Source organism: Cucumis sativus, chromosome 1 (genome assembly GCF_000004075.3).
Source record: "Cucumis sativus cultivar 9930 chromosome 1, Cucumber_9930_V3, whole genome shotgun sequence".
Classification (NCBI taxonomy): Eukaryota; Viridiplantae; Streptophyta; class Magnoliopsida; order Cucurbitales; family Cucurbitaceae; genus Cucumis; species Cucumis sativus.
This window is the reverse complement of record NC_026655.2, coordinates 4508650-4529078: the sequence shown is the minus strand read 5'-3', so window position 1 is coordinate 4529078 and position 20429 is coordinate 4508650. Positions and strand designations below refer to the sequence as shown.

The 20429-nt window shown below is 31.1% G+C and overlaps 3 protein-coding genes across 5 annotated transcripts; 1 reads left to right on the top strand and 2 right to left on the bottom strand.

The window, feature by feature from the left end:
- Positions 1-20: 20 nt before the first annotated feature.
- LOC101220108 (tubulin beta chain) lies at positions 21-3008 on the bottom strand. The gene is made up of 4 exons (XM_004137453.3): positions 2693-3008; positions 2326-2615; positions 1125-1394; positions 21-1030 (listed from the first exon to the last, which is right to left on the bottom strand). Exons 1-4 carry the CDS (start codon positions 2794-2796, stop codon positions 357-359), a joined length of 1338 nt encoding a protein of 445 aa, XP_004137501.1. The 5' UTR covers positions 2797-3008; the 3' UTR covers positions 21-356.
- An 8714-nt stretch (positions 3009-11722) lies between these two features.
- LOC101209268 (WUSCHEL-related homeobox 1) lies at positions 11723-14898 on the top strand. Its single transcript, XM_011662049.2, has 4 exons — positions 11723-12051; positions 12174-12521; positions 12946-13019; positions 14111-14898. The coding sequence occupies exons 1-4, from the start codon at positions 11895-11897 to the stop codon at positions 14702-14704; spliced, it is 1173 nt and encodes a 390-aa protein (XP_011660351.2). The 5' UTR covers positions 11723-11894; the 3' UTR covers positions 14705-14898.
- A 2207-nt stretch (positions 14899-17105) lies between these two features.
- LOC105434818 (EH domain-containing protein 2-like) lies at positions 17106-19679 on the bottom strand. 3 transcript variants are annotated; one of them, XM_031882070.1, is made up of 7 exons: positions 19437-19677; positions 19265-19344; positions 18642-18694; positions 18498-18533; positions 17879-17934; positions 17748-17790; positions 17106-17664 (listed from the first exon to the last, which is right to left on the bottom strand). In XM_031882070.1, exons 2-7 carry the CDS (start codon positions 19342-19344, stop codon positions 17567-17569), a joined length of 366 nt encoding a protein of 121 aa, XP_031737930.1. In that variant the 5' UTR covers positions 19437-19677; the 3' UTR covers positions 17106-17566. The 3 variants fall into 3 exon arrangements, with proteins under 3 accessions (XP_031737930.1, XP_031737934.1, XP_031737932.1); XM_031882074.1 differs by having other exon boundaries at positions 18498-18555; positions 19437-19669; XM_031882072.1 differs by lacking the exon at positions 17748-17790 and having other exon boundaries at positions 19437-19679.
- Between the last annotated feature and the right edge of the window lie 750 nt (positions 19680-20429).

The window sequence follows — 20429 nt, the reverse complement described above, 5'->3', positions numbered from 1 at the left end:
CTATGTTTGAAGATTCGAGAAAAGGTAAAAAATTTACTTCATTTATATGCTTCTAAATTGTCAACTTTTACATTTTCACAGTACATCAACAACTTGGGAACAAATACGAACCCAAATACGAACATGATAACACAGATTCTTTTATATTTGGAAACAAGGTTTGCTATCAAGTTTGGAACAAATAGCATTTTGAAATCCATTAATTTGAAGATAATAATTTAAATTTACCTGCAACTTGAGATGTTACAACAATCAAATATGCAGTACTGACACCATATTAACTACTAACATGACCATTTCCTCTTGTTGACATAAATTACGACACGAAATCGCAAACTGCGTGAACGTACATACGGTCAGTTCTCGGCATCCCCAACATCATCTTCATAGTCAAGATCTTCATCAGCTGTGGCATCTTGATATTGTTGATACTCAGCAACAAGATCATTCATATTGCTTTCTGCTTCAGTAAACTCCATCTCATCCATTCCCTCTCCAGTATACCAATGCAAGAAAGCCTTCCTTCTAAACATGGCTGTGAATTGCTCACTCACTCTTCTAAACATCTCCTGAATTGAAGTTGAGTTTCCAACAAAAGTGGAAGCCATTGGGAACCCTTTAGGTGGAATATCACAAACACTAGATTTCACATTGTTTGGAATCCATTCTACAAAATAAGAAGAGTTTTTGTTCTGCACGTTCATCATCTGCTCGTCGACTTCTTTCGTACTCATTTTACCCCGGAACATTGCAGATGCTGTAAGATATCGACCGTGGCGTGGATCCGCTGCACACATCATGTTCTTAGCATCCCACATTTGTTGTGTCAGTTCAGGAACAGTCAGTGCTCTGTATTGCTGTGATCCACGAGAGGTCAAAGGTGCGAATCCAACCATGAAGAAGTGAAGTCGAGGGAAAGGGATTAAGTTCACAGCCAGTTTTCGGAGATCGGAATTCAGCTGGCCAGGGAATCTCAAACAACATGTAACTCCACTCATTGTTGCTGAAATTAGATGGTTCAAATCCCCAACTGATGAAAAGAGTAGAATAAAGATTAGTTTCATCCAACTAGTGGAAATTGCAATCTCAAATGCTTACATTTGTGTAAATTTTCAGGTACTTACAACTTGGGGTTGTGAGTTTTAGAGTCCTAAAACAGATGTCATAGAGTGCTTCATTGTCAAGTACCATACACTCATCAGCATTCTCTACCAATTGATGTACTGAAAGAGTAGCATTGTATGGCTCTACAACTGTGTCTGAGACCTTTGGAGATGGAAACACTGAGAAAGTTAACATCATTCTATCTGGATATTCTTCCCTGATCTTGGAGATTAGAAGAGTCCCCATTCCTGATCCTGTTCCACCTCCAAGTGAATGGCACACTTGAAACCCTGAAAAGTTTGAGAAAAAATAGAAAGTAGACAAAGTTAACTTGGTTTATGAACTAAGAACATTTTGAACGGAAACTCCACTTATTTCCATTTGGTTGTCCATTTCAGCCATAAACCTCGTGGATTTTGCTTCATTACTTCATTCCTTAACGCATGAGAGATTTTGTTTCCATTTCCAATATCAATTCCTCTAATATAGGATTCACATCTCTACTTTTTTCAGAAATTTCTTAGTTTATGTGGTGGTTTAGACTTGGATCTAGTTATCCGTCGAGTCCAAGCCTCTTTGATGAATCATTAGAATTTTAACCTTGTGTCAAGACCTATATGGACCTCAGACTGTAAAGTGTCATGGCATGGTAGCAGAAGGAAAATCCTACGTAGGAACTGATGATATTGACAGATTAAAAGCCGGCTAGTCAATTAAAAAACACTTCTGTAGTCATGTGATTCACTTTTATGTCCTTTTCTTTTACAAATCTTGAATCATTTGTTAGATTTTGAAAACCAAAAGCTCTGTTTTATTATTGTTGGTAATCAAGACCTAGAAAATAAATATACCTTTATTTTGAACCAAAAGCACATCAAAGAACCTATGCTAAGGCTCTAGAATAAGCAATAGAAATCAACTGTTTCATATCAGTACAGGCAGAACTCAACAAAATCATCCCAATAAACTATATCAGACATTTTTTAGAGTGATTTTTGTTGTGATTAAATTCCCTTCGAAAACCACGTTCTTCATCTTTTAAAATCAATTTGATGTTTGGTTTTACAATTTTCAACATGATTTTCAAATCATCACATTATTTTTCTAATGGTTAAAAACACGTTTCCGGATTTGAACCTCTTTCAAATTTTGTCACGAGCATGACTATAATTGAGATCTATGAGTTTAAACTCAAAGAGAGATGGAGAATTGGTTAATTACCCTGAAGAGAATCACAATTCTCAGCTTCTTTCCTGACAACATCAAGCACTGAATCAATTAGCTCTGCACCTTCCGTGTAATGGCCTTTAGCCCAATTGTTACCAGCACCCGATTGCCCGAACACGAAATTATCTGGTCGGAAAATCTGCCCGTATGGACCCGTCCTAACCGCATCCATCGTTCCTGGTTCAAGGTCCATCAACACCGCCCTTGGCACGTACCTTCCTCCACTCGCTTCATTGTAATACACGTTCGCTCTCTCCAGCTGCAATTCTGAATTTCCAGCATACCTATCAAGAACACAGTCAGAAACTTACTTCCAACAAATTATTTGAATCATTGAATGTAGATGAAAAAATATATCCACCTGCCGGTGGGATCGATGCCATGCTCGTCGCAAACGACCTCCCAGAACTTGGAGCCGATTTGGTTCCCACATTGCCCTCCTTGAATGTGCAGAATCTCACGCATTGTTGCTTTGTAGATGAGGGCAAAATCGGAACACTGTGATCTCTTTTTTCAACGGCCAGGGACAGTACGGTGGACGAGAAAAGGAGTAGTGGAGAAGTTCGTTATTTATATTAACGGATTGGAATGATCCGACGGTGGAGATTAGAGGATGGAGTAATGATCGAACGGACCAGACACGTCCGTCCGATATAAGACGGAGCTTGGCGGTTTATTGAATAGTGGAAATACGGTCACCATTTGTTGGCCTTTCAGCCACTCTCGCCGGCTAAAAAGGCTTTCTTTTTCAAAATTTACTTGATGCCTATTTACTCAAATGCCCCTAAGCTTTTTTAACATTTCTATTCTCAATTGCTCTTTCTTTATTAACATTAAAAACCTCAATCCAAATTTTAATTTTCAATCACAATCATATACTTGAAAATGAAAATATATAGAACTTTTGTGTTGGTTTCCTTTTGGACAAATTAGGTATAATTACTTTACTTAAATGAAGGAAATTGAAATAGATGCTTTCTTGTTTTTAAAATTTAATGTCAAAATATATGGTCGGTCGGCCTTACCATATTTTTAATGCTCCTACAAAATTGTCCCATATTTGTGTGTGTGAGAATTGTCCTAATTCTTAACTTTACTTTTTATTTTTTTCATTACAAACAATTAGGTTTGTTGAGAGAAAAAAAATAGTTACTAAACAATAAAATAATAAAAAAACTATGTCTACAAAACCTTAGACTTTTCCTATATACAACTTGTTTCATTGAGGAAAAAAAAAAAAAGAAGGAATACTAACGTACTAAAAAATTTGTGTAGAGTTATTATACCTTACTTCATCTTTTTTAACTCTAATTCTAATTATTGGTTAGTGTTTTCAATTATTATAACTTACTTCATGTTTTCGACTCTATTTGTTATATGCTTATTAATTTTCTTTTCAAAAACAAACTACTATCATCTAAAAGCTATGGTAAGGTAACCTTACGTTTTCATACATGTCAATCACCATCATCATTAGATCATCAACTCGACTCTAACAGTGAAAACACACTATTAGCCATGCCCAAGTTCAATGGTCTTAGCCGGGCATTGTTTGGGCTTGAATAGTTAATTAAGTTGAACCAGCTTTCAATGGGGCAAGTGTATGATTGTATTATTAGAGGTGATAAGTAGAATAATTCATAATTTTGATTTTAAAAAACTAATAGAAAACACTGTAAATTATAAAAATAGAGTAAAAATCTAGAAGAAGAAGAAGCCAAACTTAGCTAGTACTAATAGCTTGGTTAAAGGCATATGCATGAACTCTTGTGTGTGTGTGTGTGTGTGTATGTATGTATGTACAGGAGGGGGAAAAAAAAGAGAAAAAGAAAAGATTAATGTAAATTTATTTAGGGTTGTTTACTTACGTTATTTTCGTACCTGAATTAATGAGGTTGATGGAAAATCATGGTAAGCAGAGGGGTAATCAGGCAAAGAAAAAGTGAAGAGATACTGCATGCATGAGCAAAACTAAATTAGCACAAAAAAGGCATATATCTTTTGCTTCAAATTTCAAAACAAACAACATAGAATCAGAGAAAAGATTTGGTTTTTGTTATTATTATTATTATTATTACTATATATTATTTTTATATATATAAAAGATGAAATTGTGAGTGTAGAAAAGTACGTGGATGCAACATATCTCATTTGGTGAAAATTACTGAGATAACATATGGAGGATGCAGAGATATATAGTAGCTATTGCCCAGACAGAAGCTATTCACACACACACTCAAAACCCCAAAACCATACATTATTATTAATAATAACATTAATAAAGATATTACAATTTTGGTTTTCCTTAAAAAAAAAATTATTTAATAAGTCTACATTTTTAGAATTTCGTGTGAATCTACCATTTAATTGACATTAATTCATGTCATTTACGAACCTAGCCAACACAAAAAACACAAAAATCGAAAGATATTCGTTCAATCATAAAATTACTATTACACTTTTAAAAGTTATAAACCTTTGAATAAAAATTCTTTAGAATTTCATATAATCGAAATGTTAGGGGTATTAAGAACAATTTTTCGACTAATTTTAAGGGTTTTTTTTTTATAATATATAAATTTTTTATATCTAATAAATCATTTTATTCTTTAGGGTTTAAATGTGTTCAAAATCTATTCAACGTGGAATCAGAAGTTAAAAAACGTATTGATGTTATTCTCAAAATTGGAAGTTTCCAAACTTTTGTTTAAGTGGATTAATACAATGTGAGTAAGATATAGTAATGAGTGTATGTATTATGTATGAACCACAAAAAGGTTTTAATTTAGCCCAAATGAATTCAAATTTCGTATCATTATTAATTACAAACTCGTACAAATTAAATTAAATTATTTCTTTTTGGTGTGTCTATTTTCTGTATCGGTAATAAATTAATTAATTGAGTCAAAATCCTTTCAGACCCTCCTAATTTACTGTGTACATATATATATATATATATTGAAAAAAGAAAGTGTTTTTTTTAGAATTAATTTGAATTTGTTCTGTCTCTCACAACCATGCACTGCAAATTGCATTAACGAGACATAAAGTGGGGACGTTGTTTTCTGAGACAACACATTCTCATTTTTCCACTCTTTAATTATTCACATCAAAATCATATCAGATATATACTCTGATCTTAGTTAATCAATTGATTAATCACTTTTATTTTCTTTCTTTTTCATTACTGTTATTACGATATTTTGGTTTTGTAAACTGTAAAGTGCTTCCTTGGTTTAAGGGCTTCAGTCATGATCAGTCAACCACACCCTGAATATTTAATTGTAAGCTCATTCTAATATTACATATAATGTGTGGTTTGACTGATAAGTATATGCTTTTTCAGTGTTTATAGGGTCCAATAAATGAGAAGTAGTTCCCAAAAATTTAAAAAAAAAAAATGTTTTTCTGGTTTTTCCACATGCCTTCTTTTTTTTCTCTCTTTTATGCAAATTCTCCAACGGTACGTTGGGAATTTTATTTTATTTTATTATTGTCAGTTTAAGAATTATATCACAGTAATATGAGTTATTGTTTCTAAACATGTTTGTGTGATTTGAGAGGTAAATCATGTTTAATTAGTTTCATTTGAATCGTTTTTCGAATATTGAGAGATTATTCATTGATCAAGGGTGGATAATGAGCTCGATGACATAATATGTGTGAATCGTGTCGTCTAACGCAAGGCATTGATTAAGCGATATATTTAATTGCGTGATATCTAAAATTGAATATGTCGGTCAAGACTTTTATATCATGTCCAAAGAGTTTGAGTGAAAATGTGTATATATTGCCACTAATTTTTCAATATAACGAGGTTTAAACTTTAACATGGTTAGCAATGTGAAATTTGGATCGACTTTTATATAATAAATCGTAAATATCATAGGTGTTCTAGCACTTATATAGCATAGATTAAAATTTTCTCAAATATGTAACTATTATTATTTTTTAATTGATAAATTGTTTTTTTTTTTTTTTAAGAATGTAGTTGTATTTTCATGATAGACATAGCCAAAAGGAAAAAAAATTATTATATACATGTAGATGAAAGAAATGTTAATTATGTTATCAAAAAGATTACATAGTAAACGGAATTCATTTTTCAATAAATATAATTAATAATTGAGTTAATTTTAAATATAATCAAATAAATTAAATATGATAAAATAATGTATCTGTTTATGTACCATGGATCAAAATTTGTGATATTTTTTACTATATTGGTAAATAGTTTTGAATGTTTTGTTATTTAAAACAATTTTCATTAACAATATCCACGTGATGGAATATTATACAAATATAAATAATTTATATGAATGATTTTTTTTTCTTTTGGAGAGGAGTTTAATATAGAGAATATGATATGTTACCTGTTACTCAATGATTAATATAATCATATTTTAAACTTTGTACGAATCTTTATTTAAAAGAATTTAATAATTGTGTAAGTGAAAAGAAAAAGTATATATATATTTTTTTAAAAACCCCTATTAAAATCACTTCCTATGACAATAGAAAGGTAACCATTTAATTTGGTGGACTCCCAATAATGGACATTATTACTCAACTACGATTTAGTCTTTGAGGTGGTTGTACATTTTTTTAAAATATAATTCTACTCAAATATGATTCTAGAAAAAGTAGTTCTAGAGGAAAATATATATAAAAAAACAGTAGACTTAACTTATCACATCTAATATTTAATTTATTAAAAAAAATTCTAACGTGGAGCACGGTTAAAAGTTAATAGACGACTTTCATTAGAATATTATTGAACTTGTTTAACCAAAACGTACAAAAAAACAGTTGAAATTGATCTTACGTTATCACTTTTAATTCATCTGAGATCAATCTATCGAAAGTTTTCAACTTTTGGGAAGTAAATTTTGATATCGATTTTTAGATATATAGTTATTAGCATTAAAATTTTTGGAGAAAAGTAAATTGACCTTAAAAGGAGAAAGGCAGAGGTGTGTGTACCAGACTTTAGAGAATTGAATAATAACTAAAGGGTTTGGTGGGAGGAATTATGACTATAGGCCATAACCAAATTTATAGCATTATTGGCACCATTAATACAAACAAAAATAGCAACATACATGAAGATTTTCTAACTACAAACAAAAATATAAACCCAACTTGTACTTTTTTCCATACATAAAAAGTAAGTTTGGTTCTTCCACTCTCACTTTAGGATGAACTAAAGAATAAAAAAGAAAACATAAAAAACTATCATCAAACTATAGGTATGTAGGTGTTACGATTACCGTTTCAAACTTTCAATCACCTTATAAGATAGTTCTTAGATTTTGTTAAATACATCAATCTCTAACAGTTACGGTTTTAATCTATAATATTTATAAAATTTAAAAATACGTATAAGTGATAAAACAAATTTATTATGCATGCATGTCAGTAAATATATATAGAACAAAAATATTATTGATTGAAAGAACAAAGATGTTAATTATGAGTTGAATGCAAGTGGGGGAATAATTAGCAAAAAAGTTAGGATTTCGAAGTTCAATAATTAGGGACAGATGGTAATATCTTCCCACAAATAACCAAAAGCTTTTTGCTTCTCATTCAAGGGTTTGTTCTTCCTTTCTAGCCAAAGATGCCAAACAATAGTACTAAAAAAATTGTGAAAGTTGTTAGGATATAGAACTTTCTTCTGAAGATTTCTCACTTAGAGGAGAAAATCTTTATCGTCGATCGAAAAAAACCTAAAAAGGTCTAACATATGAACAACACAAAAAAAAAAAAAAAAAAAAAAATTCGAATTGATATTGAGTTGTCATCTCGATTTAAGAAATGGTGAAAAAACTTGCTATAACAATTCTCTAGCATATGTATATTTCAATCTTTTAAAGGGTTGAATCGTAAAATTTTTGTAAGTTTATTGGAAAAAGGAGGGAGAAAAGAAAAGAAAAGCAAAGGCAGTGAGAGAAAAATAAAAAGGAAAAAGAAGAAACAATAATAATAATAGGGAGACAAAAAGGGAGTTTTGATTACGTATTGCATACAGAGAATTGGAATCTATTTTAACTCTGAAGTTGGTGTTCCCTTCCTTTAGCTCCCAAACAAATTAAATTACTATATATTGTTTAGTTTCTTCTATATTCTTTGCAATTTCACAACACACACACACATATATATATATACACCATTTTACTTTTCCCTCCCAACACATTTCTAGTCAAATAACATTGAAAAGCTGCTTTGTTTTTGCTGACAAAGTTGACTTCCATCTTCTACTTCTTTATTTTCCCCCCTCTTCAAATCAAAAAATCAAATATATATACAAATACTAGAGATTTACCGGACTTAGCTACGTTTATAGGTAAAAATAGGGTTAGAGAGTATATATAATAATACACTGTTACCTTTCTAATTCCTATGATCAAACTTATACACAATGCATAAACGAATACAATTAGATTTCATGTACCTTATTTAGTCATTAATTTAAAGCGTTACATAATATATCTTCAATTATCACAATGATTCATCTTAAATGTTGATGATGGTATTAACAACAGAATATTAGAAAATTCAACAAAATTTAAAAAGTGAGTAAAAAACAGAAAAGAAAAAGAAAACAGCACATGATCACACACACATATAAAGCTAAGTCTTTTGATCACAAAAAGTAGTGTGTAATCATTATTATAATATGATTGAAGTACAAGAAAAAACAATAATCCAAAGTAGTATATAATAATGAAGTTATAATTTTCGAAGAGAATTAAAACATTCTGTCACAGCTGGGAGGAAGGGAAGGGAAAGAGCTAAAACCAAAGAGTAATAATAATATAATTGCACATCGATATATGGTCAAAGTCAAATAGGGTTTGTTTGTTGTGTTTTTTTCTTTTCTTTCTTCTTTCTGAAGTTGTCATTGATCCAAAAATCCAAACTATTCAAAAATAAAAACTAATAACAATAATAATAATAAAGATAGTTTTAGAAATTTGGGTTGGAGATTGTGATGGTTTGGTTATTATTGTTGATAAATATTACACACACGACAGATTATAAATACACAGAGACAGACAGTAGGGTTTTCAGAATGGGCAGTGACTAGCCTTTGGCCCTCTACCCAACAATTTGCTTATTTATTTTTATAAAAAGAAAAAAACAATTAAACAATTGTATATTCATTTTTGAAATGGGTTTTGTGTGTATATATATATAGGGGCTCGAAAATTGAGTCATTCCTATCATAATGACCAAAGGACTATGGTTCAGAGAAGGAAAAAAAAAGCTGCATGGAGGTAGCAGGACATGGATTCAGATATATTGGACGTCCATTAAATTCAACGTCTTAAAATAGGAGAACAAACACACATACACACACTATTGTTATTATTATTATTGTTATTGTTATTCTTATTATTTTTAAAAAATCATTAATATTCAAAGAGAATAGAAGTAGCCAAAAAAATGAGACTCCCATAGTCTTTACAAAAGAAAAAATATATATTCTTTTTGGCATTTGGATTTGTTGTGGGTTTTGTCTATAAACGACAACTTCTCTTCTTCTCACTACAAGCCAAATCTTATATATGGTCTCTCTCTCTCTCTCTCTCTCTCTCTCTCTCTCTCTCTCTAAATTGATGAAAGTTGATTATATTTAGATTCGAAAAGTTTATAGTCTTGCTTAATTTTATCTCTTTTTATACATCCAAATTATGTACAAAGCTCTCTCTTTATTTTAACACTGTGTGATTGGTGGTTATGCTTTAACTTCTTGGAAGATATAATGTGGGATTGTTAGCAATATTTAGTTCTCTCATAGTAACTATTATTTACAAATTTCTAGGTACTTTTTCTTTTTTGCTCTATATCTCTCTAATACATCTAAGGGTGTGAATTTATGGCTTTAAAAACTAGATGATTTGACGAGTTGTCTCAATGCCGTTGTGGTTGATAGTATTAAACGGTTTTTTTTTTTGTCCTCGATCGGATATGTAGTTTAATTTCCTCTTAGATGTGTGCATGGTTTGATGTTGTTTCCTTTCTCGGTTAGGTTCTTTACGTAGTTGTAATGTGTTGAATTTTAATAAAGGAAAGTTTTTTTTTATAACTTTAATTAGAGAAAAATAGATTTAGGGTTAGATGTGGAGATGACGAAGAATAGAAGATTGTTTGGATGTGAAGGCCATTGATGCATGTCTTCGTATCTTTAGAATAATGTGCATAGTCTTACTAGAGATTTTGATGTATGTATTTGAATGGGATCAAAGTCACATATTAGTTAAATATGGGAAAAAAATAATCTTCAATGATACAAGACATTTTGGATGAAACTAAAAACAAGATGACGAGGGTTATGCCTAAAGTGAATAATATCACATACCAATGTGCAAATATATTGGAGACTTGTCAATTTGTTGTGGAATTGAAAAATAAAAAACCTAGAAAGTGTGTGAAAAGATAGAGAATCAACACATATATTTATGTAATAATAATGAGTTAGCTACATCCCGGAAGCCAAATATTCAAAACACAAAGCAATGACACCTCTAAACCATAGGGCTAAAATTAAATTGATATAACACATTTCTTTAAACCTTACAATTTTTTATCGTAAACAAAATAAACACGCAAAGAAAATGAATTCAATTTACATTTCAAGGGCATTGCCACCAAACCCATACTAAAGCATACCAACTTTTGGACCTTGATTCATTGATCGGACAACAAAACCCTCGTATTTTGGTCATAAATTAAAAAACATTCCATCGGTGTGGATCTTTTCTTCCTCTTTTATCTCTTGGCTTCAATATATCTTCCTTCCACAACTTCTCCTCCCCACCAACTTTTCGAAAGAGGAAAATGTAAATATTATTTAGCCCTTGATATCATATTAAATAAACGTATGATTTTGTCACGACCACGATGAGCCTAATAATCCATGCATTCTTTGTATACATATGTAAATATTACATCCACACATGATATTTCCAAATAGAGAGAGGGAGGGGGAATTGTTGTGATTGAGAAGGAGAGAAGTAGAAGGGCAGAATGGAAAAGAAGACGATGGAAGAGGGTAAAAAGGGGAATAGAATCGTACACAAAAAGAAAAGAAAAAAGAAGAAAAAATATGAAAGAGAGAATTAATAGAGACAAAGGAAAATGGTAAGAATTAAGAAAGAGAGAGAAGAAGAAGAGGGGCAGTTTGGATTTAGAATAAGATTGAAAGCCACGAGACATTAGTATATCACAATTAATGACACCAACCCTAAACCCCAAAACAAAAAATAAATAAGTAAATAAATAAAATTCTTTCTTTTTCAAAAAGAAAAAACTTATTTTTGTGTATGTGTGTGTGTGTGTGTGTGTGATGAGGCTTATGATAACCCTCATGATCGTCACGTCGTTTTACATTCACTACTCCCCAAAACGCACAATACCAAAAAAATAAATAAACAAAAAAACCCAAAACCCAAACCCAGAATTCCACGCCCCCTTTCTTCCTTTTGCTTTTTCTCTCCACGCTTTCCCTTTCCATTTTATATTTCTTAACATTCCATAACACTTCACAATCATAAATCATGTGGATGATGGGTTACAATGACGCTCAAGATTTGAACTTCCCTTCTGATAACTCTTTCAATTCTCGCAAACTTAGACCTCTCATTCCTCGCCCTCTCTCTTCTTCTTCTTCTTCTTCTCATACCAACGATTTCTTCTCCCAATTTCATCACATGGGTACTTACCTACTTACCGACTTACCTGCTTATCTACTTATCCACTCCACTGTTGTTTTTCTTTTTCCTTTTTTTTTTTTAGTTTTGTTTCAGTTGAGCAAGTGTTTGTTTGTTTGTTTGCAGCGACGTCGGTGGCTGATCAAAGTAAGAGAGAGTTGAACAATGTGCTTTCACCATCTTCCTCGCCGCCTGTGGTGGTGAGCTCCCGGTGGAATCCAACGCCCGAACAGTTGAGAGTTTTGGAGGAATTGTATCGGCGAGGAACTCGAACCCCGTCGGCTGATCAAATTCAACATATTACTTCCCAGCTTCGTCGGTATGGTAAGATTGAAGGTAAGAATGTGTTCTATTGGTTTCAAAACCATAAAGCTAGAGAACGACAGAAACGTCGTCGACAAATGGAATCTTCAGCCATTACTACTGCCGACCACTCGACTCGTGACCTCGATGTCCTTGAAAGGAAAGATTCAGGTATCAAAACCTCCATACTACTACAAATCTAATAACGTTTTTACCTTACTAAAATCAGTCTAGAGTACTTAAACTTTGGAATTAATTTCTTAATAAGTTTTGTTGTTAACTTTTTATTATTACTATCATTAAATAAACATAGTTGGACCGACATTAATTCTAAAAATTTGTTTTTTTCAACCATATGACACTTTACAAAGTTACATTTACACAATTTGACTTAATACGATATTCTTCATTAAATTTGACAAAATCATTATGGTAACAAATAACGAAATTCATTTCTTTAACCGGTTGTGCTTTTTCGTATGACGATAAGGCTTGTTTTTTTTTTTTTTTTTTTTTTTTTGGGGTTGTTCTAAACATTCTATTTGTTTGTTGAGATGTAAAGTTGTATTCTTTTTGTTTTACTTTTTGTCAACAGGGTCGGGTAGGACAGTGTATGAAGAACAGACCAAAAACTGGGTGCCCTCTACAAACTGCAGTACACTTCCTGAGGTCTCTCTCTATTTTTCTCTTTCACCCTTTTTTGTTTTGTTTTACACAAACTTATTTATCAAAACAAAATCATAACATTAATTATTATTATAATAAAGTTTATCACTTTTTTGTATAACCATAATGATAAGTTTTGGATGTTTGTCTAAAAGTTGACAAAGAAATATAATTTTGAATTTATTAATGTAGAACAATATCTGGTAATGATTATTTAAACCCCCCCAAAAAAAAAGAAAAAGAAAAAACATCCCCCCCATGCATATGATGGTTTATTTAGGAAGGGGGAAATGCTTTAATTTAGAGTGAAAAAGTTATAATGTTTGTCATAAAGAAAGGATATGTTTGAAGGAAGAAGAAGAAGAAGAAGAAGAAAAGAAAAATGTAACAAAAAGCTTTGTTTGTTGGGAAATGAAAAGCCTCTAAAAGCTGCATTCCTTCCTTTCTGTCGGCTCTATAGCTGCCTCTTATGAAACTTTGGACATTATTTTTGGACTTCGTGCCTTTTTTTTTTTCTTTCTTATGTCAATCTTTACAGAAAAATTTCTAAGTTCTACCGATGTTACCACCAATGTATCTTCGGTAAATTTCGAGTGTAGTTATTTTATTACTTCTAAACTCATTCTTTGATGTGTTCTCTTACTCTTACAATAATTCTTTGATGGTTTTCAAGTTCGTTTTGTCTTTTAAGTTTCAAAATATACCATTTAGGGTTAGAGGGTCTTAAAAGTAACTTTATTTATTTTTTTTATTTTAACTGTTGACTTCATATTTTAAGTTAAAAGTAGTAATTAAAGAAAGAAAGAGGTGTGAAGGTTTTTATTAATTTAAAATGTAATTGTCCAAAGTTTTAAATAATAAAAAATGTATACGGATACTTTTAAAACTTATGAACTAAAAGGTATTTTCTAAAAAAAGACATATCAGAGTTGCATTAAAAAATCTTTAAAAGAGTTCGTGTTAATATAAATACTAATTAATCTGATTTTCTTACATTCATAAGAAAATTTGATGATGGAAACACAAATAACAAATATTGTAACTAAAAGTTGAATTGTCTTTGTTCTTTTTATTTATTTGTTTTTGGTACATAGGAATCTGTTCCAATTCAAGGGGCAGCAAAAGGCAATGTAATGGGGGCAACAGATTGCAGGACAGAAAATGGATGGATTCAATTTGAAGAATTGCACCAAATAAGAAATAACAACACCAACACCAACAACTTTGCTGAAAAGGATACAAATAACATCATCATCAACAATAACAACAACAACATTAACAGTCCACCCTCTTTGCAATTGTTGCATTGTTTTCCGGCAACCGCTGCTCTCCGTGGTGGTAGCCAACTAATGATGAACATTGCCCCTATCACAACTACAGCCACAGTGACAACAATAATGCACCCAAAATGTCATAGAAGAAGTAATATTAATGTAATTTCAGGTAATTTTGATGTTATTGGAGTTGAAGAAGAATTAGAAGATGAAGAAGAAGAAGAAGAAGAAGAAGCAGAATGTGGGGAATCTGAAACCCTACAACTATTTCCATTGTGCAGTGATAGAAGAAATGGTGGAGAGATTGTTGGAGGCAAAAATAATAATGGATGTGAAACAGTGGAAAATTCAGGCATGAATAGTACTAATCTGACTCCACTTCAGTTCTTTGAATTCCTACCATTGAAGAATTGAACCTTTTATTTTAGGGTTGTTAAATTTAGAGGGTTTAAACCAAAGGCCTTTATTATTGTAGTTAATTACTATATAGTTCTTTTCCTCCCACAATTAACTTTTCTATTTCTGTATGTAAAAGTTGATGGGGTTTAATTTGTGTTTTGAGATGTTTTTCATTTATGAATATTGGTTAAAACTTTCCTTTGCCATTTCATCTTTGTTGAGTTTAAATTTAGTCTATGAAAAAATTATATACTTATCTTTTGTACAACACTTTACCTAAATTAAAATTTGTCAAGAGGGTTGCATGATATAAGTACAATCTAGGGTTGTCCCTAATAGCAAGTGGATATTAACATTTTTGAATTCAACATATGCAAATAAGAGAAAACAATTCATTTTCATATTAAGGGTTTTGACTTAGTTTGTTAAATAGATGTGAGAGTCTTTGATGGTGAGAACATTATGTATGAATCAAGGAGGGTTTGGAAGTGAAAGAATTTGATGTTGAAGTGACTGTGGAAGGAAATAGGTGAGAGAAGATTTTGATGTTACATGAGAAAGTCATAAATCAAAAAAATTTACATCGAATTGAGATATTTGAGTGTATCTATCGATTTATTACATTTGAATTTTTCGGTAAAAGAAAAAAAAACCGTAACATTAAATTGAAAACCATAAAGATGTAATGCACATTCTCTATTCTTTTTAGAGGGTCAATTATTTGGTGTCCTAAAATGCAATATCATCTCTCTTCCAATGAGGAAAACAAAGTTTCTACTTATGGAATTTGTTTGTAATTTGTTCATTTTTTGATAAGGGGTTGAAACCCTTTTCTCAAGAGATCATTTTAGCCTATATATTATTATTATACTTCTATTTTTCTCTTTTCATTTTAATTTGTTTACACGAATTTCAAAACTTATCCATGTGTTTTAGATTTGTCAACATATTGACATCTTGGTCTGGGGTCTACTATTATGTCTCTCTTATTTTAGAATATACTTTTTCATTTAATTTAAAACTATATCATGTATGTATTTGTTATGTTATGTAATTAAATTTGTCATACATAGGATATAGGTCATAGATATGAATTCAAATATTAAGTACTCTTCTATTCATCAACTTACAAAATCAATATGGAAAGTCTAATCTATAACCTCTTGAATCGGGATGTATATCATCTTTATCACAATAGTCTTATTAGATAGGTTAGTATTTTTCTTCACTACATTGAAATGATAAACGTTCAATCATTTCGTTATTAATTTTCTGTTTTTTGAAATTATAACTTCTTATCATAGCCTAGTTTTTTTTTTTCTCTCTCTAAATATTGTAGATTTCTATTCAAATTTTAAAAAACATGTGGGGGTAACTCGTGGGGGTAACTCATGATAATGAGTCCAATTTTTTTAATCTTTTTAACTTATTCCATTAACTTGACTGGAGTAGTTTTAATTATTGTTTCTAATTAGTTGGGATTTAAACTACAGGCTTCTTAATTGCTAACACAGATATACCAACTGAACTCAAGTTTTAACTTTTCTTTTGTATACTTAAAATCATATTTAATATATACAACTGTATTAGTCTAGAAGGAAAAGAAATAAAAGGGCAGTGGTAAATTCTTCTGGACAATGATTAGGGATGTTTGAATGGAATGTAATATAATACAAATTTATGGTTTGAACGAGCCTTTTGAGCCAAATTGTTATCAAAAATTGATTCCGTTTCAACAATTTTCATTTAAACTCTATCTTCCACCATTTTCACAATTTATAGTCACATTTTTTTCCTCCCCTTAATTTAACACATATTCCAATAATTAGTTCTAATTAGATTTTAGCTGTGCAAACGTCTCCAAAAATAACTAACGGGGGGTTAGAGTTTGAAAAAATCCAAAGACAAATAAGAAAAATTAGAAGGGAATTAAATGAATTAATTGAAAGAGAGAATTAGTGAGAAAAATATATTATGAATTATAAAATAAGATATATATATACATATATATAAATAAAGAACAGTAGGTTAGAAAGTGACAAGACTTGAGGGTAGGTTGCTTTGGTTGGACATATCATAAGAACCCCACCAGAAGTTTCCCCTAAATTCACTGAGTTTGAGCCACCAATGTTACATCCCTTTCTCTCTCTCTCTCTTCTCTTCTCTTATTCTTTGTCATCATCAACCCATCATATATCATTCATTCTATTTTTCTTTTTCTTCCATCTACCTATAATTCAACTAGTTAAAACATATATCTACATCTCTAAAAGTTATTAACTTTTATAACCATATTTATTTTCCTATATATTACTCTCTTCTTTTCTTTTTTGAAAACCATAAAGAAAAAAATAACCAGGATAGAAACTACCCTTAATAAATATAATAAACCCACAAACTTCTCATGAACTCTCAGTGAAAAAAGAACAAAAACAACTATTCTCATTCATGGAATGTACTACGAAAAATCCCATTGTTCTATAAACCCAAAACATTGAAGAATACACCAAAATGCCCAATCAAGAGATACACATACATTTGAGCATTAACTTAAAATAAAATGGATAAAGAAAAAAGTTCCCAAAATTTTGAATTCTAACGAAACTTTGCTTCATTGCAAGTAACAATCCAACTACAAAGATTGAAATGCTATGTAATATTGCTATTATATGTATTTATATATATATTTTACTCATAAGAATTTTTGAAGTTCTTGTTTGGCTATGACATCCCAAAGTCTCCGAAGAACTTCAAAAATCCTTATGAGTAAAATATATACATACATATAATAATAATATTATATAGCATCTCAACTCTGTAGGTGCATTGCTAATGCAAAGTTTTGTTAGAATTCAAAATTTTGAGAACTTTTTTTAGTTAATGCTCAAAAATGGAAAAAAGAACCCATAATACCTTGCTCCCAGATTTTGAAGCAAACCATGGAGTCGATGGTGGGGGCATAGGTTGAAAAGTTCCTATATTGGCAGAGTATCAATTTAAATCAGAGACCGAGTTGGCAATTTTATTATGGAAATTCAATGATCAGTAATTTTCTAACCATTTGTCTCAGGTTGACTAGATATTGCTAATCTCTTAGTTTTCTGAAAAGCGTATCAGCAAAATGATATCTTACATTAATTTATCTATATTTCAATGGAAATTCAACACTGTCAAGGAGTGAGTACTTACAACAGCTAAAGCGTCCAACCCTTCTGGCACTGGAAGTTTAATTTCCTCCATGCCAGCTGTAAGGAAGCAGAAGGGTGTCAATGTATAATGAACAATAAGCAAGTAGTGCCTTTGCATTGCAAGGTGTTATGTAAGCACATGAATACAAAGTTTGAATTCAAACAAACCGCTTTCTGTTTACAATCTACAAACCAGATTTTATCCATTCTGCCTGTTATAACTTTTCACTAATAGTTTTCAAATAATCTAGTTCAATAACATTCAATAAAGTCAATCAAGGAACCAACCATTAGAGGATGAATTAACCGGTTAGAAAGAATTACGGTCCCTGAATCTCAATATTCTCACCTGGGCAGTCTACAAAAAAATTGCTTAGACTACGTTTCTTCTTGAATTATATACAACGAGAGCACTGTCACATTTCGAGGATTAGAGGAAGATAAAGTAAAAACAAATCAATAGATCTAATATACAACTGATAAATTCAGACATGGCATAAAATTAAAGGCTCTGGCATAAGATGTCTGAATTATTTGATGTCTTGATCCAGAACAGAAATTAATCAGTTACACTCCAAGAATAAAAGCCAAAGAAACTTTGAATTGTTAAGATGTCTTGCCTGCGTTCTTGAGGATATCTGAGTCCAGGTCATACCCTGCTTGTGCTAAAGAAATTAGCTGGTTGTAATGAAAACAATATTTAGAATTAGAAAAACATCTGGGTATTGGTTAATGTAATAAAATCCAAATAAGTAGTATAAAACCTGCATGGCCGTAACGAACTCGTTGAACCCTAAATATCCCTGTCGTTTGGAGTCTGCACCAGCCCAAACCATTAAACATGATATGAAATATCACGTTAGTTTCACTTGGCATCGTAGAAAAGGCAAAAGGGCAAATGATGTAACCACAGAATCCAATACATAGTATACACTCAAATAAGTAAACCCCGTGTCATACAAAGAAAGGAAAAGAGAGCACAGGCATATACTAAATTCAATAAATCCAGTGTATCTATATATAGTTAAAATACTCCTAAGTTTGCCATTAAAAAACTTCTCAATCGTGAGTACGAAAAAAAGATAGAGAAACAATAAGCACAATTTTTTTAAGAACAAAACCAAACGAAAATCTCTGATCACAAAACAAATCAGAGTAAATACGATAATTGACTAAATAAAGAAATAAACAAGTTTCTTGAATTCTCATTCAGATAAAGGAAGTTTCGAATACTGATATTCACCACGAAACACATCGAAGTTAGATTAAACTTAACATCAATTAAAATATTCGCAACTAAGACAAATCACAATACTCTATCCATCGAGGCGTCAGAGCTAGATCGAACTATTAACTCAATAATCTAAAAGAAAAACAAATGAGATACCTGTTTGAGCTCGACGCGAGAAAGATGAGACATGGAGAAGAACTGTATAGCATCATTTCCAGTAACACGACCATCTCCATCTACACGGAAAGAATGGAACAGAAAACAAAACGATAAACATCATCGATGAACAAAATAGAAGAAGAAACGCGGATTGATAATAGAAAAGTACCTGAATCGGCCAATCGCACCCGATCCAATTTCCACATTGAAACAAGAAGGAGAGAAATGAAATTCAAAACTTGAAGAACGATGTACCCGATTCTTTCTACTATCAACTCTTCTCTGATTTCTTTATCCTTTTTCTTCAGTTTGGCGCTCGGGATGAACAAAATTGAATTGAAACGACGCCGTTGCAGCTCGTTTTCTCTCGGGGCGGGAAAATGGGTGATTGGCGGAGCTATTCTTGTGTATGACCCGAACTATTGTGAATCCGTGTGTCGTCCAAAATTGGATGGTGATGATGTAAGACTTATGAATTGAATTGATTGAAAATCCTAAATTTTCATATGCTTAATCAATAATCTAGACCATTCTTCAAATATCAATTTAACAATATAAACAATTACAATAAATAATAATGAATTACATAGCAATATTTTTAAAAAATATATAAATATAGCAAAGTCGAGATAAACGTTTATAGATGATAACTTCTATAATTTATTTGTAATAGAATCTGTAGACTCCTAGCATTGAGCATATTTCAATCATAATTGCTTATGTTCTAACGGGCCTTTGGGCCAGTAAAAAGATATTGAGGCCTAAATCTAAGCCCAGGCCCAAATTTGTTACTTTAGTTAGAAAGATCTGTTTCTAGGCCCGGAAACAGATACCGATTAAAACGAACCGTCTACATGCTCATTTTATAAATAAAAAAACATGAAATCATTAACTACTAATATTGTGATCATAGTTATGTGTAGGCATGACATTTTTAATATTATAAGAACAGAACCACGTGAATTGCTTTTGTTTTATTGTGATTTTCACTATGTAAAATATAGAATTTTAATGCAACTTTATAGTCAATAAAGTATAATATTTAAAAATAAATAATAATAATACTAATAATAATAAAAGATTATCCAAAATTCTCCTATCTCTAATTTCTTTTGAAATTCATCCAATATGTATCACTTACTAACACTAAAAGACCTCTATT